Below are 22,478 nucleotides of genomic sequence, written 5' to 3' on the forward strand. Positions count from 1 at the left end.
GACCACTAGGCCAGACTGGTCGTCAGAATACTAATATTATAAATGCGAAAGTGTGTCTGTCTGTCTGTCTGACTGTTACCTCTTCACGCTTAAACCGCTGAACCGATTTAATTGAAATTTGGTATAGAGATAGTTTGAGTCCCGGGGAAAGACATAGGGTAGTTTTTATCCCAGAAGTCATCCTTAAAGGGGGTGAAAAGGGGATGTGGAAGTTTGTATGGGGAATCGATAAAAAGCAGATTGGATAAAAAGTAAGCTACCCAAATTAACTAACTCCACGCAGACGAAGTCGTGGGCAAGCTATTTATATAAACAGGTTTATGTTCATCCGATCTTCTTGCCGAGATTTAATGTACCGTATTTCCCAACCTAGTACACCGCATTCACGTAAGAAGTGGAGCACTTCAGCTATTATCAAATTTGCAAGACGAACGTTCACTTGATACTCTCAGCACTCCAGTGGCTCCGTACAAAGCCTTCACTAAACACAGTACAATGGACCAGAACACCTGCATAATAGCATTTGTGGAACAAGCTACGGTGACGGCTGGCTAAACCTATCAGTGTACCTACGCAGCACATACAACTGGCTCTGTGAGCCGCAGAACTCGAGAATCTCTTCTTTCGCCAGTTGAAAAATATCCAAAAACAAAACCGACAAAAAATTTCATAGAATTATTAAACCTGCTCGCAAAATTGCTATAGTATCGCTACTGTCAATTGTCATAGTACCTACTTAATGTTACCTATATTGATTAGATTGGTAGCCAGTATTTCCAAGTTTTTGGTATTTTTGTTTTCTTTTCTCATTCATTTTAATTATAGTACCTAATATTGTCTTCGGTTGGTTCGGTTCGGTGTCTGGCGGTTAGTACCTAATTACAATACACATACGCATGGTCTGGAACACTTTGTAAACTTGTTTGTAAACATAATACCTTTTAGTCAAGTCCGTTTATTTTAAGTATGTTTTAGTGAGAGCGTTTAAGGAACTAAGTGTTCATCTCAATCATATATGTACCTAACAATGTAACCTATTATCCTGTCGCATACTTCTGTTGTTTCTCCAATAAATAAAATAAAATAATTAAAAATTTCACGAAAATCGGTTTAGAAATACGACCAGTAGAGAACAGCTGGACATACGGAAGCATTATTGCCCAATCTGAAACGTAAACGCTTCGCTCGATCAAAAAGTTTGTGTAGAGGGTTGGTTTAAACACAAACTTTTACCAAAAAACTGGTTTTTAAATGTATAATTAATAAATATATCACTTATAATAGATGTCATATATTAAAGAAAAAGTGACGAAGCCCTCCAGTGGTGAAGGCCGGACCCGGCCTTCACCACTGGCCTACTTAAAATAAAACACAAATTTAAATATTTAATAAAAATAATTTCATTTGTTTCCAAAACTTGATCATATCACTTAGAAGTCATATTCTTCATTCCCTTGCAACATAAACTACTGGATGGATATACTTAAATGATGTAGATGTAGAACGGGAGCGCAGAGCGCTGGCGGTTCGGGCGATCATGCTCGCCCGCAGATTCGCGCGGTGTACACCTGCAGTCAAAACTACGCTCTTTAGAGCATACTGCACTTCGCTGTACTCGGCTGCACTGTGGGTGGACTGTACGCAACGGTCGCTCAGCTCTCTGCGCGTCCAGTATAATAACGCTTTCAGGGCGCTGCTGGGGTTGTCACGTTTCTGCAGTGCATCGACCATGTTCGCGGAAGCACGCGTAGACAGTCTCAATGCTCTGCTGCGGAAAAAGATGGCATCGCTTCTGAACAGAATACGTGACAGCCCAAACAGCCTCCTGAACACAATAGCTGTAAGGAATGAGTGCTCAATAATGCAACACTTAATTAAAAATACGTTGTCATTAGTGAGGTACGAATACTAACATAGTTTTTAGGTTTAGTTTGTAGATTACTAACAAAAATGGATCTTGTTATCTAAATAAATAAACGTTTTATTATTATTAAACAGTTGAGTTGTAGCTATGTGTAGTAACATGTAGATAGGTGTGTTTCTATAAAATACAAAACGGCGGCCGTAAAATCAATATAGTAAACAATATAATTTTTCTTTCACTATTTTGTAAATATCACAATACCCGAAAACGAAAACGTAAACAACCACGTTTCAAATCTCGCTGAAATCATCTGATCTGACAAGCATCTGCTTGTATTTTACTCAATTTATTTGATTGATTTTTTCATAGAGTAACTTATACTAGAGCGGTACTGTCATAGTAAATTTTGTAACCCCAGTAAATTCACTGCCATCTGTCGACACACTTTAAAACTAAAAATGAAGATTTATAAAAATACTACAGAATGTATTTAAGTATAGATAAAATGTTTTTTTTTATTTGCATTAATTATTTTTATGATTTTGACCCATGTTCTTTTACTGATATGCGTTAAAATTGTTAAATAACAAACGAAACCGTCAACGCCATCTATACGACTGTAGGCCAAAACTAGTAGCGCCCTCTGAACGAGAATCAAATTTTCTTGATTTTCGAGGCACGTTTTTTCCTTAGACTGTATCTATCTATTACGGAGTTATATCTATCTTTGGTTTTTTTAATGTAGTATACTGCAATATTGAAATATCAATATTTCCAAATATTGCTCCGTTTTAATTGGCACAAGGATTGGGTTTACATGAAACGCTTCATTCATGGAATGAAAAATGTTGACATCTAGGACAGCACGAAATTATTTATCAAAAACAGAATTATACATGTTTTTAACCCTTAGCCGTATTTTGCGAGGTAAATTTAGGTCATACTTAGCAACTTTTACCATAGCATCAACCCCGAAATTTATTTCCTGCTTCATACATTCTGGCTGATCATATGTCGATGTTCTGTGAGTGATTTTTTTTTCAATCGTAATAGTTGCAAAAACAACCCCTTGAATCCCTAAAGGGATAATTTCGCCTTTGTATTAATATGATATGTTTTTTTTTCTGTTTTGTGTATTCTTTGTCGCCATCAGATATATCGGAGCGGCCAAGGCGCTCAAAAATATCTGAACACGCCTCTATTGTCAAGGCGATAGTGCGTGTTAAGATATTGTGAACACCATAGCCGCTCCGATATATCTGATGGCGACTGTACAATAAAGTGTTTTACTACTAGATACGATTCACTATAAGTTATTCTCTAATAGTCCACGTACTGAAATCCCGACAACTTGTACCCATAATCCTACAGAACGTGTGCCGATACGTTAAACTCCGAACACATCGCATTGTTCCCAAATCAATCTGGAAACCATTGTTTCACGAACATACTCGAAATTCATCGGTTTCTCTTCAGTTTGTCGTAGTGGAATAATGACTTAGGCAAGTGTCAGGGTCGCCATGTCAGGAAGCAATACAAGAGCATAATTAAGGCAACTCAATGATGAGTGAACACTGATTAATTTTTACGCGGTTTGCGTAGGTTTAATTTGTGAATACGTAATTATTAGAGATAAAGGATACACCGATTTAATGTATCTATTTAACTATTTAAATATGACGCCTAAACCAAATCTAATAAACATAATATTATAAACGTGAAAAATTCCCAAATATTTTATGGATTTGGATGTAATTTGATACACTGCTAGTTTATAACTTGGAATAACATATATGTATTATATTTTCTATTTAATTAATGCCCTAAACTCTAAAGGGCTGGTGTAGGGTTATGAAGAAAGATCGCCTGAGGTAAATGTGGAGACCGTCTACTAGCTCTTTCGTCGCTTTTGACGCTCGCGTAGGGGAGACCGAGGTGAGTTGTGACAGAGGAGAGTTGACATCGTCGATTTTTTGAAACCTATTAACTGTTAGCAAGCTCGCATCAGTGCGCGTTTGTTAGCTAGTAACTTGAACTAACAAACGCCCGCTATTGCGAGCTCGTTATGGATTCCAAAAAATCGTCGATGTCACAACTCTCCTCTGTCACAACGCTCTCCCCTACTCATACTCCACTTACGGTTGGTAGAGCAGAAGGAGTGTAGCTATTCCTTTTTGACAGTGTCTGAGCGACGTACTTGTAAGTACAAATACGAGATTTTTGCCCTATGACGGTCTTCCCTTGCAATATATATGCCTGTCTTCTTCACATGGACCTTAAGATGTTAAACATTTCACTACGTGACAGAGGCCTACCTTCTAAAAATCCAACATTTCCGATTTAGGGCATCTCATGTTCATAAATGCGTCCAATTCGTCCTGGTCGATTTAGGTCACAACGCCGAACTTATTTTAACAAGTTTTTTTTCTTTTCAGCCCGAGAGCACACATCACACCACGTCACAAGACTAAGGCACTCCAGACACCTCCAAGGGAACACACCTAATATATACACAGCATCCGTGAGTTACTTTTCGCGTAGTGCGCAAAAATCTCTCATTACCCTTCTTACACCAAACAAGCTTAATTGATAGAGATTTATATTTATTTACGCTTTTTTTATTTATGATGATAATATAGATGTATTTCGCATGTCATGGTCATTATTTTCTTTAAGTATGTCAGTTTGAAAAATGTATTTTCATGTTTCTTGAATATTTTAACGCTAGCGAGGATTTTACGTGAGTAAAAACTGTATAATCAATGTGTAACCTTGTTATTAGCAATATAACTGCAAGGATCTAATTAATCACGTATTGTTGTATACAATAGTGACACGCTAACATGTATTTTATTACTTCTAATGCTAACCCCATATGTCTGTTACACGCGTATGTATATAAGTATTTAATAATCATTAGAGTAAGTATATAATATTACATAAACGGAAGCTCATTTTTTTGTCAACTAAATTGTTTAAACCTTATCCTAATTGAGGCTACAAACGTGACAACGCACAGTGACAGTGACAACATAACTGTCGTTCTATTGCCGGAGCACACTAACGGGAAACACCGTTGAACGCCTTTGGTTATCGCGATAATGGACACTTTTTATATGGCCACACTAGGATTATCGCGACAATGGACACTTTTCATACGGCCACACTGGGATTATCGCTAAAACGGACACTTTTCATATGACCACACTGGGATTATCGCGATAATCAACAGCGTTCAACGGCGTTTCCCGTTACGTTAGTGCGGCCCCGACATATAAGACATGTTGTCAGCTTTGCCACGTAGATGTACTTGCAACAATATAAAAAAAGGTTTAATACAACGCATGATATATTACATATATACCGTTTACTCTTTTTTGAATTTTAGAAAATATTGGGTTATTGAAGTAAAACTTTTTTAGGCGCGTCTAGAGCGTAGCTCAGATTTTTTTTTCTGACGGAAGTTACGCTCAGTAGTGACACACGTCAAAGTGCCAACATAGCGATAAACGTCATCGTCAAAGAAGTTTTACTTCAATCGCGCGTAAAGATTAAACGCACACACTTTTTTTTTCTCAGAAGAGTAGAAGAAAGTAAGTACCTAAGAGAAAAAAGGGGGTCTTAACTTTGTTCTCTTTTGTAACCCTTTTTAACATAGATTTTCTGACTAATCAATTGTGTATATGCAACATTGAGGACTTTTAAGTATCTACTCTGACTCGTCATTCTGAGTTGAAATAACCCGATATTTTCTAAAGTTAAAGGTGATTTCATGGTCGTCTATATTATAATGGTTACTGCTAGATACTCACAATGAAAATTATAGGTACGTAAAACAACTTTAAAACTGAGCTTCTCAACTTAAAGCTACTTACTCTTAGCTCTCTAAAACTAACTCTCTCATCCCGTCAAACTGACTGAGGAAACTAGATCGTAACTTTATAATTAATAAGAAAATGGAGTCCCCATATTCCTCTCTGGATATTGACATTATGGAAAATAATTTTAAACGATGTATTATAATAACGTTTTTTCGATTTTATTAATTATTATTAAAGTAAGGCCAAGCGAGCACTACGATTATTTGTCGTGCGATAATTTAGTCGCAGAAATGCAAAGTATATATGTGTTTATATGTCAGTGTGAGCATCTACGACGAAAAAATATGTTTTACAGCGCGATTCTAAAATCGTATCGCAAAAATTAAAATCGTAGTGCGCGCTGGGCCTAAGGAATGAAAAAAAATACAAACATTCGAAAAAAGCCAGACGAACGGGACGATATCCAGAAAGGAAAATGGAGATTACGTTCGTATGAAGAAGCGGTCGACCATTTCCCTCTTAACTAGAGTTATTTTTGTAACAAAAAAGCCAGGGGCGTTTTACTTTTTTAATTCAATTTAAGTTTCAAAGGAAACAAGCCTGTTGGAGGTTGGAGGGCGATAAAAGGTTGTTTCGATTAGCACCCATAATGAGAGTATTAAATGAAAAAGTCATTAATTTAGCCCCTAGAGACAAAAGTAACTCGTCCCTTTGGTACCAGTAATTCATCCATTATTCCGACAAGAGTTAAATTGAGCCGTGGCTAGTTAAAATTGTAGTAGATAATGAATAATTACTGGCTTTTATGACTTTATTTTACGTACTACGTTTACCTTATAATTCATTAGGGCGTTTATAAAAAATACCTTTTACTATTTTATTTGAATTTGTAAATTCTAAATTATATAATGAATGCTTTAACCTGCTATTACTTAGTAGGTATGTCGATAAAGTTGTCGCCATTATTCCAGTTTGTAACTTTGACAAAACGTATATATGTGGTATCAACACGTTACAAATTTTGTACGCAAAGGAAATACTTTTTTTTACGGGTAGTAGGAATATACTCCGAATTAAGTCTGAACGATACATAAGTGAAATGTATTTTTTTATGAAAAAGGCCTTTAGGCCCATGAACACCACTAGCGTCGCTGCTAAATAATTGTCATTATTTAAATTTTACGATAGATATTTAAAAAAGGGGGCCGCTACCTACTCTATTTTGTATCTAAGTATCTTTTGAAAACATTATAAAAGTTTTTACGTTGCTGGATTCGTCAATCTATGCGTTCGAAGTTAAAACGGCCGTTTTTTGTTTTGAGTTCATAGATCGACGAATTCAGCAACATAAAAATTAGTTTGATGTATTCAAAAGGTACTTAAATACAAAATACAGTACGTAGCGGCCCCCTTTTTTAAATATCTATCGTTAAATTTAAATAATCACAATTTTTTAGCAGTGGTGCTAGTGCATGTTGATGGGCTCTTAATAATATACTTACCTAAGATTATGTTATACAAGTAATGGATGCATTAAAGGTATTAATAATTATAATGATTTTATTAACATGATTGACTTCCATGCTCTGCTCACGCAACCGATGTCTATTGGATTATTGACTACATTAAATAATTTACCCTTAACTTCGTTTGTGATCACATATAATTTTGATGTAATATACAATATAACATAAGCCTATCGGGTGAATTGGACTTTTTGAGATGAATATTTTCACGCTCGGTTTAATATGAACATTAGAAATAAAACAAAATCCAATTTTTTCGTGGAAGTTTAATATCATTTAGAAGAAAGAATATTTATTTGAAATATAAATGTCAGTTTCGTGTAAATTTATACTATGGTGTAGGTACCCTATAATGGTATAATGCTACCTGTTATTGAATTTCTATTTCTATTTTGACGGTTTTTTTTGTCACTTATTTCCTTCAGAAGCGACAATAAACGTACCTACCTACGTCCATGATTATGAGTATGTGGCTTTCCATTAGAAAAAGGTCCTTATGCACATGAAGTTAAGGACCCTTCTCTGATGAAAACACATCTAATATCATATGCCCTTTACTATGTATCCTTTAAAACAATCTTACTATTATTTTCTGCCTGAAACCTTGTACTTGCAGTCCTGCCTAAGAGTACGTACTAAATACGAGTACCAAGTTAAATCATGATGCCTAAACCCTAAATTAAACCGAGCGTAGGATACATTCATTCAAAAAAGCACAACCTACCCTATTAAGGTTCTCATATGACGTGTCGGGCTCTAACCACTTTCAGTTCGCCGGGACATCACCCAAGCTGGCCGTGAAGGACAACCACAAACCACTGTTCACCGAGTGCCTCACCTACCGACCCACCGTTCAAGAGGAGCAGCCGCAAGGGACCTATGTGTTTACGGTAAGATAATGGCACCAATAATCGAAATCAGGTTGCCCAAGCTGAAAAGGTAACCATTATTCGCTGCCCACCGAGTGCACCTACCGACCCACCGTTCAGGAGGAGCAGCCGCAAGGGACCTATGTTTTTACGGTAAGATAATGGCACCTATAATCAAAATCAGGTTGCCCAAGCTGAAAGGGTAGCCATTATTCGCTGCCCACCGAGTGCACCTACCGACCCACCGTTCAGGAGGAGCAGCCGCAAGGGACCTATGTTTTTACGGTAAGATAATGGCACCAATAATCGAAATCAGGTTGCCCAAGCTGAAAGGGTAGCCATTATTCGCTGCCCACCGAGTGCACCTACCAACCCACCGTTCAGGAGGAGCAGCCGCAAGGGACCTATGTTTTTACGGTAAGATAATGGCACCAATGATTGAAATCAGGTTGCCCAAGATGTAAGGGGCAACCATGATTCACTGTATACCAAGTGCACCTACCGACTCATCGTTCAAGAGGAGCGGCCGCAAGGATTTTTACGGTAAGAAAACGCTGATGTTAACGACCGATATCAAGTCTTAAGCTTAAGCTCAAACCGCTATTCAGCAGACGCCTCAACTAACGGCTATAGTTGTGCCGTTCTCGAGAACGTTCTCAATTTACGTGGAAGAATATTCCCCATAGTAAATCGTTATATTCGCCGTAGTAAGTCGAGAAAGGCACACCCCTTCTAACGGCTCAGCGTTTAAGAGGAATTGCAAGGGTGCAGGAAGGTTTTTAAGGTAAGATAAGCCATCAATCATCAGGTTATCTTAGCTGGCGAAGAATAACTACGAGACGTTATTCCTACCATGCAGCAACGGTTTTACAGTAAGTTATAATTGACACCAATGACTGTTATATCTGTAATCGAAGAGTGAGGGAAACTGATTTCTTAATATGGCATAACTGTGCCACAGACCTGATAAATCGCACTTCTTTTTGCTAGTGACAATAAATAAAACTGCGGATTCTCAGCTGTCAACTGTAGTAGTTACCTATTTTGTGTTTCCTTTAAGCTTGAATATTAATACCTAAGTAATAAATAATAAATCAATCGGTTTTCGTGATTGTAAATAAAATTATTAATGGGTTCGGCGACAAAATTTTATAATTAACAACTTTGAAACACGTAGAAATTAAAATGCTCGATACTCGTGCCGCTATAATTAAATTAACCCCCAAAAAGTCTGTAACCTTTACTGTATTATAAATATAGTACGAAATGTGGGAATAACATAATAAATCAGATAGACAAAAGGTCAATTTCAGTGCTGGAACATTGATTATTATCAAAGATAGATATAACTCCGTAATAGATGGATACAGTCTAAGGAAAAAACGTGCCTCGAAAATCAAGAAAATTTGATTCTCGTTCAGAGGGCGCTACTAGTTTTGGCCTACAGTCGTATAGATGGCGTTAACGGTTTCGTTTGTTATTTAACAATTTTAACGCATATCAGTGAAAGAACATGGGTCAAAATCATAAAAATAATTAATGCAAATAAAAAAAATCATTTATCTATATTTAAATACATTCTATCGTATTTTTATAAATCTTCATTTTTAGTTTTAAAGTGTGTCGACAGATGGCAGTGAATTTACTGGGGTTACAAAATTTACTATGACAGTACCGCTCTATTAGTATAAGTTACTCTATGTTATTATTAAAGTCCAGGTAAATGTATAATCGGCGATATTCACCCACTTCTGCGAAAATTGATTTACACAATTTTAGATTAAGGTTTAGATGGCTTTCATTAAGTACTCACGTACCTATAAAAGGAAAATGGAGTGCTGCAAACTTAACTCATAGGTACATGAGTTTAATTTTCTTGTGAACAGTGCTAATATGATTTAACCTTAAAATTACATTCGAGTGCATCAACTTATACTTACGGGGCAAAGGCAAAAATTCGCAACGTTATCAATACGTTATGACCAGGCATCGTAAACTGCGAGCGAAATCCATTGAAGTACTAGGGTTGTAACTGGTTGTCATACGTCAATTCAATGGATTTCGCTCGCAGTTTACGATGCCTGGTTATGACATGGTAGACCGAGTGACTCACAGGAAATTTTGCCCTTTGTAATGAATTATATAATATTAATTGGGTGGACTGATTGCAGGTGCACGCTGAAGACCGGGATCCCCCGGAGATGGGGGGTACTGTCACGTACAAGTTCGTGTCCACTCCTGGGGAGAAGGAGCGTTTCCACGTCGACCCTGAGACTGGCCGAATCACTACAGCTGATGTCAGTATATTTTACTTTTTGTTTGTTATTTCCTTTTCAATATATATAGTACTTTTGTTTGAGCATCTGCGATATTAAATCTGGTATTTGTATGGTAACAGTTTAGAGATCATGCTATGGAGTATAATTTTTCAGTTCTATCTTCAGTTATAATGTAGATAAAATTTATACTTTAACGTTTGAAAATTTTCTGTCTTCGATCTATTCTTAAAATGAAATTTTCGCTAGAAAATTTAATATACTCTTTTGTTAAATGTATTCAAGGGCAGAGGTAGGTAAAACATTTATATTTTTTTTATCATGTTGGAACCTTTCAAATCATTTACAAGTTCAAAATGGCGCAGGTTTTCGATCGAGATGAACCGTCCAGAGAGAAAGAAGCGTATATCACTGTGCGTGCGAGTGACAATGGCCAACCACAGTTGGACGACGCTTGCACCATCAAAATAGTCATCGAAGATATCAATGACAACCAGCCAGTTTTCGACAAAGTTGTAAGTACTGCTCTTGAAAATTTAGAAGTATAGTAAGCTATAAACTCTTAGGTTAAATCGTTAAGGTCTAATGCTAAAATTGTTTGCCATTCATTTAATGCAGCATTGTGCAGACAAGGAACCATTATGCCCATTTGAAAGTGTAAAGATGCTAGCACGCTAATACAGGCATTTTTAAAGTTTATAGGTCTTGCACTGCAGGAATGGATTTAACTAAACATTTACATACAGTGATTATTTCATGTGACTAACCAGATATTTGTTAGCCCCAAACAGTTGCCCATACTGTACTAAAACTTGCCTGTTTTCCAAAGGTCTTCCGTGGAGATGTCTGGAAGGTTTGTCCAAATGAACAGAAATTACTGAGAGCGAGAGTTCCAAGCACAAACTGTTAATCTTTGACACTTGATTCTTGTATCATCATTTGTTACCATCGCTCATAGATTTAGTAAACTAATCTAATGGACTATTGAAATTACCTATGACTTTCCTATGTTGTTTTGGTAACATATGACCTGTGAAATGGATTTGAAAATTATCTTTTCTACTTGCATGTGGCTGCATGTTGATTTAGGACCATAAGCCGCACAAGGCGATTTTGGTAATCATTTTGTGTTTAATGTGTTTATATACACTTTCTTTGCACATTTGTAGTTGGTGTATTTTCATTAGCTAGGCTGCTCTTTCCCCCTAGACGCATTTTATCACACTGCACGATTATTATTATTTTGGATAAAATAAACTTTCTCTGAGCTTCGGGCATGCTTCGCGTAGAACATGTCTAAGTGAAAAGTACTACGTGTGGAAATTTGCACAGTTTGAACATAGTTAAGTTTCACTGCGATTATGAAAATTTCTCGAAGCAAAAGGCGTTATTTTGGATTGATTCGCGAGTTGTAATGTATAAGAGTGGATCTGATGTTAACATGTTTGTTCTATGTACAGTCATATTCGGAATCCGTGCCTCAAGACCTGCCAAGCGGACGCGAGGTGATGAGGATATCAGCGACAGACATCGACGACGGGAACAACTCCATCGTCCACTATAGTCTCGACACCAACTCGCCGGATCAAGCTTATTTCTATATAGACCCCGACAACGGAGTCATATTCTTAAATAAGACTATTGATGTAAGTATCGTTAATACTTTTTTTATTTATTTACATACAAGATATATACAGTGGTACTACGTAAACAAAATTAATAACTAGCTTAAATCTAAAATAGGCCCTTGAGGCATTGTACCAAGGATGCTGGCGGCATTTCCTCACTGTATCGCAATGCTGATATGTTGTGCGAGGAAGCCGCCAGCTCTTCGGTCACAAGTTACGTCAACCAGACGCTTCGCGATTTCTGCAAAAAACTTGTGCGCGCTGGGACCCCATGGGCCTAGTTTCAACTTCAAATGGAACGAAATGATACTCTCTACTTAGAGTAATATTAGATTGAAGACTTATCCGACAGAACCCCAATTGTACAGTGAGCTGCTAAATTGCATGGACACGTTATGAACGGAATTCATTCATAAAGTGGACAAGAAAATTTTTCAGCTGGGTGTACCAGATATTTTATCCCTTATTAGCATATTTATATATGCTAATTAGTTACAAAAATTACCATGTTTGGATCTTAAAACTTATCACTAGAGAGAAGTTGAAAGCCTGATATGTGCTCTTTTTTTCGGTGAATTCAATAAAGTACCTATACATATGTACCCACCTTATTGCACACAAAGTCATAGGGAACTAAATACGAACGGTATTATCTACTGCGGCATATATATCGTCGGTATCTTAAGCATTTTTAAAATCCAAATAGATTTTTAACGTACTCAATTTTTTGTCAAATAAAATTATGCTTTCATAACACGTGTCCCAGTGTCAATCTAAAGGTGTCTTCATGAATAGTAATGAATTTTTTGAAGCTTTTGCCGCGAGTAATTAAAATAATTACGATGTAACAGCAATTCAATTTAATATATTTTCAAAACTGCTTTAAGCAAACTTTTTTGATTGAGAATCTTATTTTCCACATTGGAAAAACTTAAACCCATTTGATATACTCGTAATTTAAGAAAATAAATCTACATCTCTCCCGTGAAAATAACTATTCAATTTCAAGTTGAGACAACAGCAATGATTCAAAACTTGTCCCAACAGAAAGTACCTGGCTACAAATTCAAGTTAAGCGCAATAGTGAAGGACATGGGCGAACCGCCGCAGCAGAGCTCTATAACTTTGGACATCCAAGTGGTGGAGTCTAACAAGAAAAGTCCTTCCTTCATAGAAGTTCCAGATGGGCCGATAAGATTAAAAGAAAATTATGCGGATTTCAATGCGCATATAGCTACAGTTAGAGCAGTGTAAGTATTTTATTATAATTTTATTTGGGTAATGATTTGTATTGGTGGTTATTGTACAAGTTATTACGTTCACATCCTTTCATATCGTAAAGGTTAATTAAAAGTATATGGGTAAAATTATGCTTGGAAATTAAATGCTGGTTTACTACATAACTACAAGAATAACGACTAAGTATGTAATTATCATAATGGAAGAGAATAACATAGTTATTAAATACAAATTAAGCATTTCCTAAGTCACGTTATTTGATTATCCATTAATTATCAATGCCAGAACGCGTATAAAATAAAATGTATTTAATAGGTTTGTAACATATTTTTCCCCTCACTAGCTCGGAAAGTTGTCGTTTATCCTTCAATACAAGCGGGGAAAAACGCGTTTTATCCACTAGTGGGGAAAGTAATTTGACCTTGGATGGAGCGTGTTTAAGTAGCTTGACAGATAACAAAACGTAAAACGCTCATGATAATGGTTCGTTCGATATTTATTATCATTAAATAAATGGTTTGAGAATCTAATAAAGAATACCAAATTTAGCTTTATTTAATGATTTTATAATATATATAATAAACCTTAAAATTCCATAAGAAACGTTTGTTTTTTTATAATGATGTTAAATATAATTCTGAACGCACAAGTTGAATCGATGCAATTTCAAAACGCATCGTTGACATTTCATACATCAGAAATGTCAACATTGTCAACAATTTTTTTACTTAAAACCTTTTCTCATCGACTCGCGTAAAAATACACAACTTCCAGAGTTTTCTGTTATAATATCGTAAAGAAATAAGTGATTCCAGTGATGAAGATCATCTAACGCCTGTGGATGTTGCACTTTCCTCGCTATAGTGAGGTGAAAAGTTTTGTGCTACACACGGGCGCAAATGTATTTTACTTCTCGTGTGTTGAAACACTCGCTACGCTCAGGATTCTATTTTAGAACCACTCGCTTCGCTCGTGGTTCACCTATAGAATCCTTTCGCTTGCTCGTGATTCAATTCTACACTCGCGGGTAAAATACAACTTTGCACCCTTGTATAACAAATAACTATTCCCGTGCGTGATTTAAATTTAACCATATCAAATGCACTTGTAAGTTGCAGAATATTATCAAAATTTCCTCAATTTACTGGAAAATTTCACTAAAAACTTCTCATGCAAGTTTCCACAGTAAGTTCCCGTTCAGATTATAAGGTACTCAATGTATTTAACGTTGAAGACTGTTTCATTTAACATTTACGTCACTCACTGGGCGTCTATTTCATATGTCATATACATCGAAACTAATTGTAAGAAGTTTTGGCAACAAACGTGCAGAAAAAAATACCAAAAACATTTCATGTGAACTGCAATTTTTGAAAATTCCTTTCGGTACATTGCTAGTTGCAAAAAAGTTTTATGTTAATCTTCAGATATTTTGCGTTTAGATTATACACCCCCTCAACTCAAGTCTCCATAGACATCCACCATTTATAGACGAAGCATCCACTAATGGACTGATGTAAACCAGATGTCGTGCTCCCCGCTCTGAATACAAACACCTTAATTATATTGTGGCTACCCTGAACACGGTTTTGAATAACCTCCATATTTCGCCCTCCCAATTATAAGTCCTTTATCAATTTTAATAGCTAAGGATGTTAATGCACGTGTTTCTAGTTGTAAATTTGTTGAGCGATGTGAGGTTTTGTTGGTTAAGACGCAGACGCAGATATGATTATTTTATAGGATTTTAATTGAATTGTCGATAATAATTTTTAATATTTTTTGTTTGCAGTTCAAACATTCCCGAAGAGAAGAAACTTCTGTTCGAACTTGTGATGGGTCAGACTGAACAGACAAACAAATGGCACACGTTCGTCTTAGAGTCTGAAGCCGACACAGCTTATATTAAGCTGGGGAACCATTTAGATTTCGAAAAAATTACAGATTATACTTTAACAGTGAGAGTACAGGTACATATTTATATACAACCTGTTATTTCAAACTATTGAGTTACATAAATGAAATTAATTATACAACATAATAATATAAATAAATTTGCATTGTTTTTTTTTTCAGAATAATTATAACTTAGCGGCAGAAACTATAATTCAGATAGAAGTAGAAGACGTAAACGATAACATTCCTATATTCAGTGAAGTAAGATCTGGGAGTGTTCTAGAAAACGAACCTCCAGGCACACCTGTCATGCAAGTCAGAGCTTTTGACGCTGACGGAACTTCAGTAAACAATCAAGTGACTTACGAACTTGCTGATCCTTCAGACCCTTTCTCCATTGACAGTATCACTGGAAACATCACCACACTTAAAGAGTTCGATAGAGAAGAACAAAAATATTACAATATTAAGATTATTGCCACTGACAATTCTGAATCTGCTCTGATTCCTGGGAAACACAATACTGGCCAACAAGTCTTTAGGATAGAGATAGCGGATAAAAACGACAATCCACCTCACTTTACACAGGATACTTATATTGCGGAGTCGATAGCGGAAAACGCCAATATTAACGTGTTGGTGACGCAAGTTGCGACGGTAGACAAAGATTCAGGTTGGATAGTTTTATTTACATATGATTTATAAATTCCCTTGATAAGTTTTGATCCGTATTTTTTTGTTTGGACAAATTTTTAACTTAGTATTTTTCTTTTCAGCTTCCAATGTCTCCTTTAGCATCGTCGCCGGCAACACCTACGATGCTTTTGTGATCAGCCCCATCACAGGCGAAATAAGAGTGAACAACAAACTCGACTACGAAAACATTACAAGCTACAGTCTGGATGTCCGCGCTTTTGACGGCCTGTACGAAGACTACGCGAAAGTTATTATTAATATCGAAAACTTGAACGACAACCCGCCTATATTCGTAGCCAATTATTCGAAGACCATTGAAGAAGAGAAATTATATGAAGGATGTATGGTTAAGGTTAGTAACTTAGTTTTAGTATCATAATTGGCCTTACACGTCAATAATTTAAGCAGCCGTAACGATTCAAGAGTGCGGAACTTTCTCAGATTACTCGTCACTTGGATACAAGAGCGGCAGCCACGATCGCAATAATGATAGTACGGAAATACCTAATTAGGAGCAATATTAGCCATGCATTATCATACATTATGACTGTAATTAATGTAATATTTATTCCACAGGTTGAAGCATACGATCCAGATATCAAAGACCGTAATGCTCCCCAAAACATCCATTATTCTTTAGTAAAACACGAACAAAAGGAGTTTCTCAAAATCGACGATGATGGATGCCTTCGACTGACGAAGCCTTTGGACCGAGACCCTCCTACCGGGTATTCAACCTGGCAGGTCCTCATAGTGGCCGCTGACCAAGGTGGCAAACTCGGTTCAGACAGCTTGAGATCGACCACAGAAGTCATTCTGCAGTTGACGGATATCAACGACAACGCACCCTTCCTTACTAATGTAAGTACAATCATGTAGTTACTCAAAATCAACAATATTTGTAATACCAGGATATAGAAAACATCCGTTATTAATCCGACGAAAGAACTAATTGATCCATCAATATCGGCATTCAATCCGCTTTACCTCTTATTCTCTAAAGAACATGAAAGCTCACTCGTTCAACCCGCTTTATAGACAATTTTAAAAGAATTGCTATCAATAAATTTCAATGGAGCCATCAGGGCTGAACCCTCTGCGGAACGATTTTAGTGCGTGTATTTAGCCAGGTTTACGAGAGCACTGTAAAAATAATAGGCAATGAATACCTTAGCGTTGATTTCGTACTAGTCCTTGCAGTTCCACTAAGAATTCGCATTTTATGCTTCTCGATTGAAGATCTTAAAACAAAGAAGTTAAGATTGCAGTTCGTTTGGGGGATTTTGGTCAGTATTTAGGTCACGTTTGTTTTAACAGTCAACCGGCTTACCTTTACTATAAGACAAAAGGGACAAAAACTCGACCTCAAGTCATCGTACACCGTTCCCTGCGGTTTCAAATTCTCGGGTTTCACGATTAAGAGTCCCCGGCAAGCTCGGTTCTCCATACAAACGTAGTTACGCTCTCATTTTAAAACTACTAGCTAGATTGCTCTGAAACTTTGTACTTACAATAAGATAAGGTATATCTAGGTCTGTAATTAGTTTATGTAGCTTCAGATACAATAGTAAAAAAAATACAGCGAATTTAAGTTTTTCATACAAAACTTGTTTTTGCTCTATTTCGTTTGTTTTATATACTAGAGCTATATAATCTTATTACAGACCTAGATATACCTCATGTGCAAAGTTTCATTACAATCCAACGCGTAGTTTTAAAATGAGAATGAAACTCCGTTTGTATGGGTAGGTGAAATTCGGCCGAGCTTGCCGGGGACTTAAGAGCGATTGTGCGAGCGTTGTTGGGGCCTGTCAATTTTTTATGCAAATTTACCCGTCGATAGGGATTTGGTTTCACGCTTCCGTAAGGTCGACTTAAGGGTATTTTGGACGCTTAACTTCATTCGGGGATAAAGAAGGAAAATAACGGCAAGTCTGTCAATAGGAAGTCCGTTTTCCTTATTCCCTGGAGTTTGTTATTGTGTACGGAGAAACTTTTAAACAACCGCTTCTTTAGGGCCGTTCCATCGGTTCGCCGCTGTCTCTGTCACATTTCGCAAGAAAGAACGGGAAAGATCATGCGCGCCAAGTGTCAATTTTGATCGAAGTTTGTCGATTTTTTATTTATTTTAAAAACGTTACCCTACAATATCGAAATTCGAAAGCTATGAAATTACTATTTAAGATTGTTTAATTTTTCTTTTTTTGTTTATAGTATCACATAATAAATAACCGAGTAAAGTTGGATTAAAAGTCCGATTTAGAGGTTACTTTGGGAATTCGTAAGGAATGTAATGTGTATCGGAAGGTATGATATTAAAGATAATATAGTCAAGAACTACATATATTTTTTCCACGTCTACGAATATCAACGCCTCTTAGAAAAACAGGATCATATAAGGAGATTTTTCGGCTTCTGGCTCAGGGAATCGCCTTCATTTCGCAATTTGAAATCAGTAAATGATTACGAAATTTAATTTTCGGTTACTAAAATGCGCATTGAGTCAAAAGCGAGCATACATAGCTTTGTGAAATGTCGTATGTGTGTATGTTTTAGTAGGCCTGTATGTTGTTTTGTGGGACAGGATCTCCTAAACTGAATAGTCTATTAGGAGTTAGGAGCGTTATCTGGTTCACGCGCTAACGAAGCCGAATCAGTGTAGTTTCGCGTGTCCCCGAAATATCCGAATTTGGGGCTAAATTTTAATCAACGCGTTATGCTGCTTCGAAATGATTAATAGGCAAAATTCGCAATAGTTTCCGGAATAGATTTGGAGGTGGAACGTTCGGCTTGTGAAACACGTTGCTTCTGGTGTTATTGCAGTTCTTACATTGTTTGAGTTCGACATACAAAAGCTCAAGAGACAATGTAAATGATTTTATTTTTACCAAGAAAACCGATTAAGACATTGAAAAGTTCTCAAAATATTTAAGTGGATATAAAAAATGCGCCAAATAAGTTCGCGTTCAAAAAATCCTTACGTGCTTTCTATGCTAGCGGAAAGAAAGTTTCTTAGTGTATTTTTATTAGTTTCATAATGAGTCTCGTCGTTATTTATATATATATTATATATAGTATATATGTATATTATATTTGTATATATGTGATTATATGTTATTTTTATTTTATTTTTGCTGTTGTATTTGTAGCACCGCCCACAATTTCTCCGCTTAGCCTTAAGGTTGACTGGTAGAGAATGCCTTATGGCATTAAGTCCGCCTTTTGTACTGTAAGGTTTTCTTTTGTGCAATAAAGATTAAATAAATAAATAAATATATAATAACAAGTAAAACAAGTTTCTCTTTATTTATAACGTTACGGCTTCAGTCTAAACTAATAGTTTTACCTAGTCATAGCACGAATACAAGTTGGAGTACATTATCTAAAATCATTAAATATTAACGTTACCCGAATTTAAGTTTAATAATTCAAATCAAAATTGTTACACGTTTAGCATTTTCGTTTGGTTTATTATTAACTAACAAGATGGCGTTCTCAATTGGACTTTTTTTTGTTAACTGTAAAATATATATCTGTCGGTCTGTTCGATACCCGTTTTTAGGATTCCGTACCCAAAGGGTAAAAACGGGACCCTATTACTAAGACTCCGCTGTCTGTCTGTCCGTCTGTCTGTCACCAGGCTGTATCTCATGAACCGTGATAGCTAGACAGTTGAAATTTTCACAGATGTATTTCTGTTGCCGCTATAATAACAAATACTAAAAACAGAATAAAATTAAATTTTAGGATGGGCTCATAAACATAAGAGCACGTAAAAGGGGTACGATAATTTTCAAGTGGATGTTTGTCTTTTTAGCATCCATCGCAGCCCAAACGATCTGTTGTTTTTTTTGATATTTTTGTTTTTTAAGGCGCTAGAGCACTTCAAATACTTGCAAAATCGGCCTAATTTACTGGGCCGCAAAGAAAAACATGGTATTCAAAACTGAAATGAATTAGCCTAAAAAGCAAAATAGTCCGGTAATTTCATTACCATTTAGATCTCAAAATTTCGTTACATTTGGTTGGGTTTTGGGGGAGGAAACAGTAGAGTACGAAACCTCGTTTTTTGAGATTTTTACGCAGGATTTTACGCCTAATCTGGCGTTGTCCTTATTGCACTAGTTTAAGGAGCCGCTTCCGTTAAGCGAGACGGATATATTCACCTAAAATGTTCAAATCACAGCTCCGTATCCTCTTAATTTCCTTATAAATTTTGTTACCAAAGCTAATTTGTTGTTTCCGTTCCGATCCTGCCAACACACAAGTCAATATTATGTGTGACACGATATTGGTTCATAATTTAACGTCATGTCTATGTTTCTCTCGGTAAATCCCTGTGACGAGGGTAGGAAAATGGAAAATTTGGTGTTGACAGACTATGTATTGCATTTGGCGTTAAAATATGATATTGTCATGTTCGCTTGATATTGTTTTGAATCAAAACACTTTAAATCACACTGCGTCTGTTATTAGATGTCGTGTTTTTACGTCAAGGTCGTGGCGCCATCTCTCGCGAGCGCAAAATTATGGCGTAGCCTCATTGACATAGAAACCAAAGTTGTCGTTTTCTATTTTATTTATTGAAATAGGTTTTACCTAGGTGCGTAGGTGACTCTGACAGTACCTTTACCTAAATTATTGGGAAATGTGTTGCTCCTTTTGTCGAAGAGGTAGTTGTGAATTCGAAGATGAACATTCAACAACTCCATTCTACTCTACTAGGTACTACAGCGTTAATAGATAGCTATAGATACCTATGCATGTCTTTTACCCGTTTCCAGATGAAAATAGGCTTTAATATAATAAAGTTTAATTTGCATGAACACGTCTCAAATACGCGAAACGACGTCATATAAAGCCATGAAACGCGAAAATTGTCGAAAATCACCTTCAATATCAATTGAGCTCGTGCTGTCTAGGCGATATTGTCAGAGTAGATTTAAATGTACAGAGTAGTCCATCTTTATGAGTCATTAACTCGCCGCCCTAAAGCGACCCATTCAATCGATGTTACGCTCTCATTTTAAAACATTCTGAAATATCATGAAACTTAGCATGAACATTTAAGTAACGTAGTAGATCTATATCTGGTTTTAATTGTTTCTGCTAAAAATTGTAATACAAAGAAAATAGAGCGAATTTTTTTTTTCTAAATATTTTAATAAAAAAAATGTTAATTGTAAATTAGGTAATCATTTGCGCTTGCATTTTGCTCATACTTGTACCATGTACATGTATTAGCGCGTGTGAGACGCACGGGCGAATGAAATCAAAATTACATCATTTAGATATCATTTTGATGTCAAATGTGAGTTAAGGGGCCCACTGACTATCAGTCCGTCGGACGATATCGGCCTGTCAGTTGTTCGGAACTGTCAAATTTTTGTTCTAACTGACAGGCCGATATCTTGTGCTTTAGAGCCATGATTAGTGTGGACGTGTAAAACCATTACCACACACTAACCCAATCCCGCTAGATAGATAAATCAAACCACGGTTTCACTTTAAATAACTAGATTATATTTCGGTCACCTTACTTTACGATCATTTGTTCACAGTTTGCAATCCAATAACAGAATGGCGCTCGGACTTGGTATCGGTTACCGGTAAAAAACATCCCTCCTACTTCGTTTTAATAAAAGAGCGCGAACGGAAACCGCTAACCAATTCCAAGTCAATTACAGTACTTTATTATAATTGGAGTAATTAAATCATTTTATTCGTTCATAGAATATGTCTACATTGATCTAATTATATTTATGATAATGTAGATTTGCTATTTAACACACATAACTTTTAACCATTGGACAACACTTTAGTACCATATTTGCACACTAGGGGATTACACTCGAGTTTACTTAGTCAAAATATGACTAATAATTATAAAGAAGCTTACAGACGATATGTCGTTTCGTCCAAGAATTGAACCGTCGAACGTGAATACTGAAATATTTGGAAGTATATTACTGTCCCTGTCTCTATACTGCGATATTTCGATATCGCGGGAACAAATCATCGGTGACACTGACGTGATTTGCCTTCGTAAGTCAAAGCGAGTATTCCGGGAAATGGAGGTTTGATAACGAACGACATTCATACCGCTGTGGTAGCAAATATCAATTGTTAGGCAACAAGATGAATTCTAGGAATGTTTTAAAATTGTAGATCAAATCAAGGTCTAAAAGACCCTAATTGTATATTTTCATAAATAGTTTTTTCAAAAAACCTACTTTTGATTTTTAGGGTTCCGTACCCAAAGGGTAAAAACGGGACCCTATTACTAAGACTCCGCTGTTCGTCTGTCCGTCCGTCTGTCCGTCTGTTTGTCTGTCACCAGGCTGTATCTCATGAACCGTGATAGCTAGACAGTTCAAATTTTCACAGATGATGTATTTTTGTTGCCGCTATAACAACAAATACTAAGAACAGAATAATATAAATATTTAAATGGGGCTCCCATACAACAAACGTGATTTTTTTGCTCATCATCTTCCTCGCGTTGGTCCGGCATTTTGTCCCGGCTCATGGGAGCCTGGGGTCCGCTTGGCAACTAATCCCAAGAATTGGCATGGGCACTAGTTTTTACGAAAGAGACTGCCAACTGACCTTCCAACCCAGACGGTAAACTAGGCCTTATTGGGATTATTCCTGTTTCCTCAC

At 36.4% G+C, this 22,478-nt stretch overlaps 1 protein-coding gene across 1 annotated transcript in view; it reads left to right on the forward strand.

Annotated features, from left to right (window-relative positions):
- Positions 1-22,478, forward strand: part of LOC134753970 (DE-cadherin) — a 372,368-nt gene that overhangs the window by 277,281 nt on the left and 72,609 nt on the right. Inside the window, exons 2-11 of the mRNA XM_063690045.1 lie at positions 4,300-4,385; positions 7,982-8,101; positions 10,252-10,377; positions 10,722-10,871; positions 11,817-12,002; positions 13,032-13,234; positions 15,016-15,193; positions 15,300-15,792; positions 15,896-16,167; positions 16,392-16,676. Of these exons, the coding sequence (XP_063546115.1) occupies positions 4,300-4,385; positions 7,982-8,101; positions 10,252-10,377; positions 10,722-10,871; positions 11,817-12,002; positions 13,032-13,234; positions 15,016-15,193; positions 15,300-15,792; positions 15,896-16,167; positions 16,392-16,676 (2,099 nt within the window). The remainder of the gene's footprint in view (positions 1-4,299; positions 4,386-7,981; positions 8,102-10,251; positions 10,378-10,721; positions 10,872-11,816; positions 12,003-13,031; positions 13,235-15,015; positions 15,194-15,299; positions 15,793-15,895; positions 16,168-16,391; positions 16,677-22,478) is intronic.

This window comes from Cydia strobilella, chromosome 1 (assembly GCF_947568885.1).
Source record: "Cydia strobilella chromosome 1, ilCydStro3.1, whole genome shotgun sequence".
NCBI lineage: Eukaryota > Metazoa > Arthropoda > Insecta > Lepidoptera > Tortricidae > Cydia > Cydia strobilella.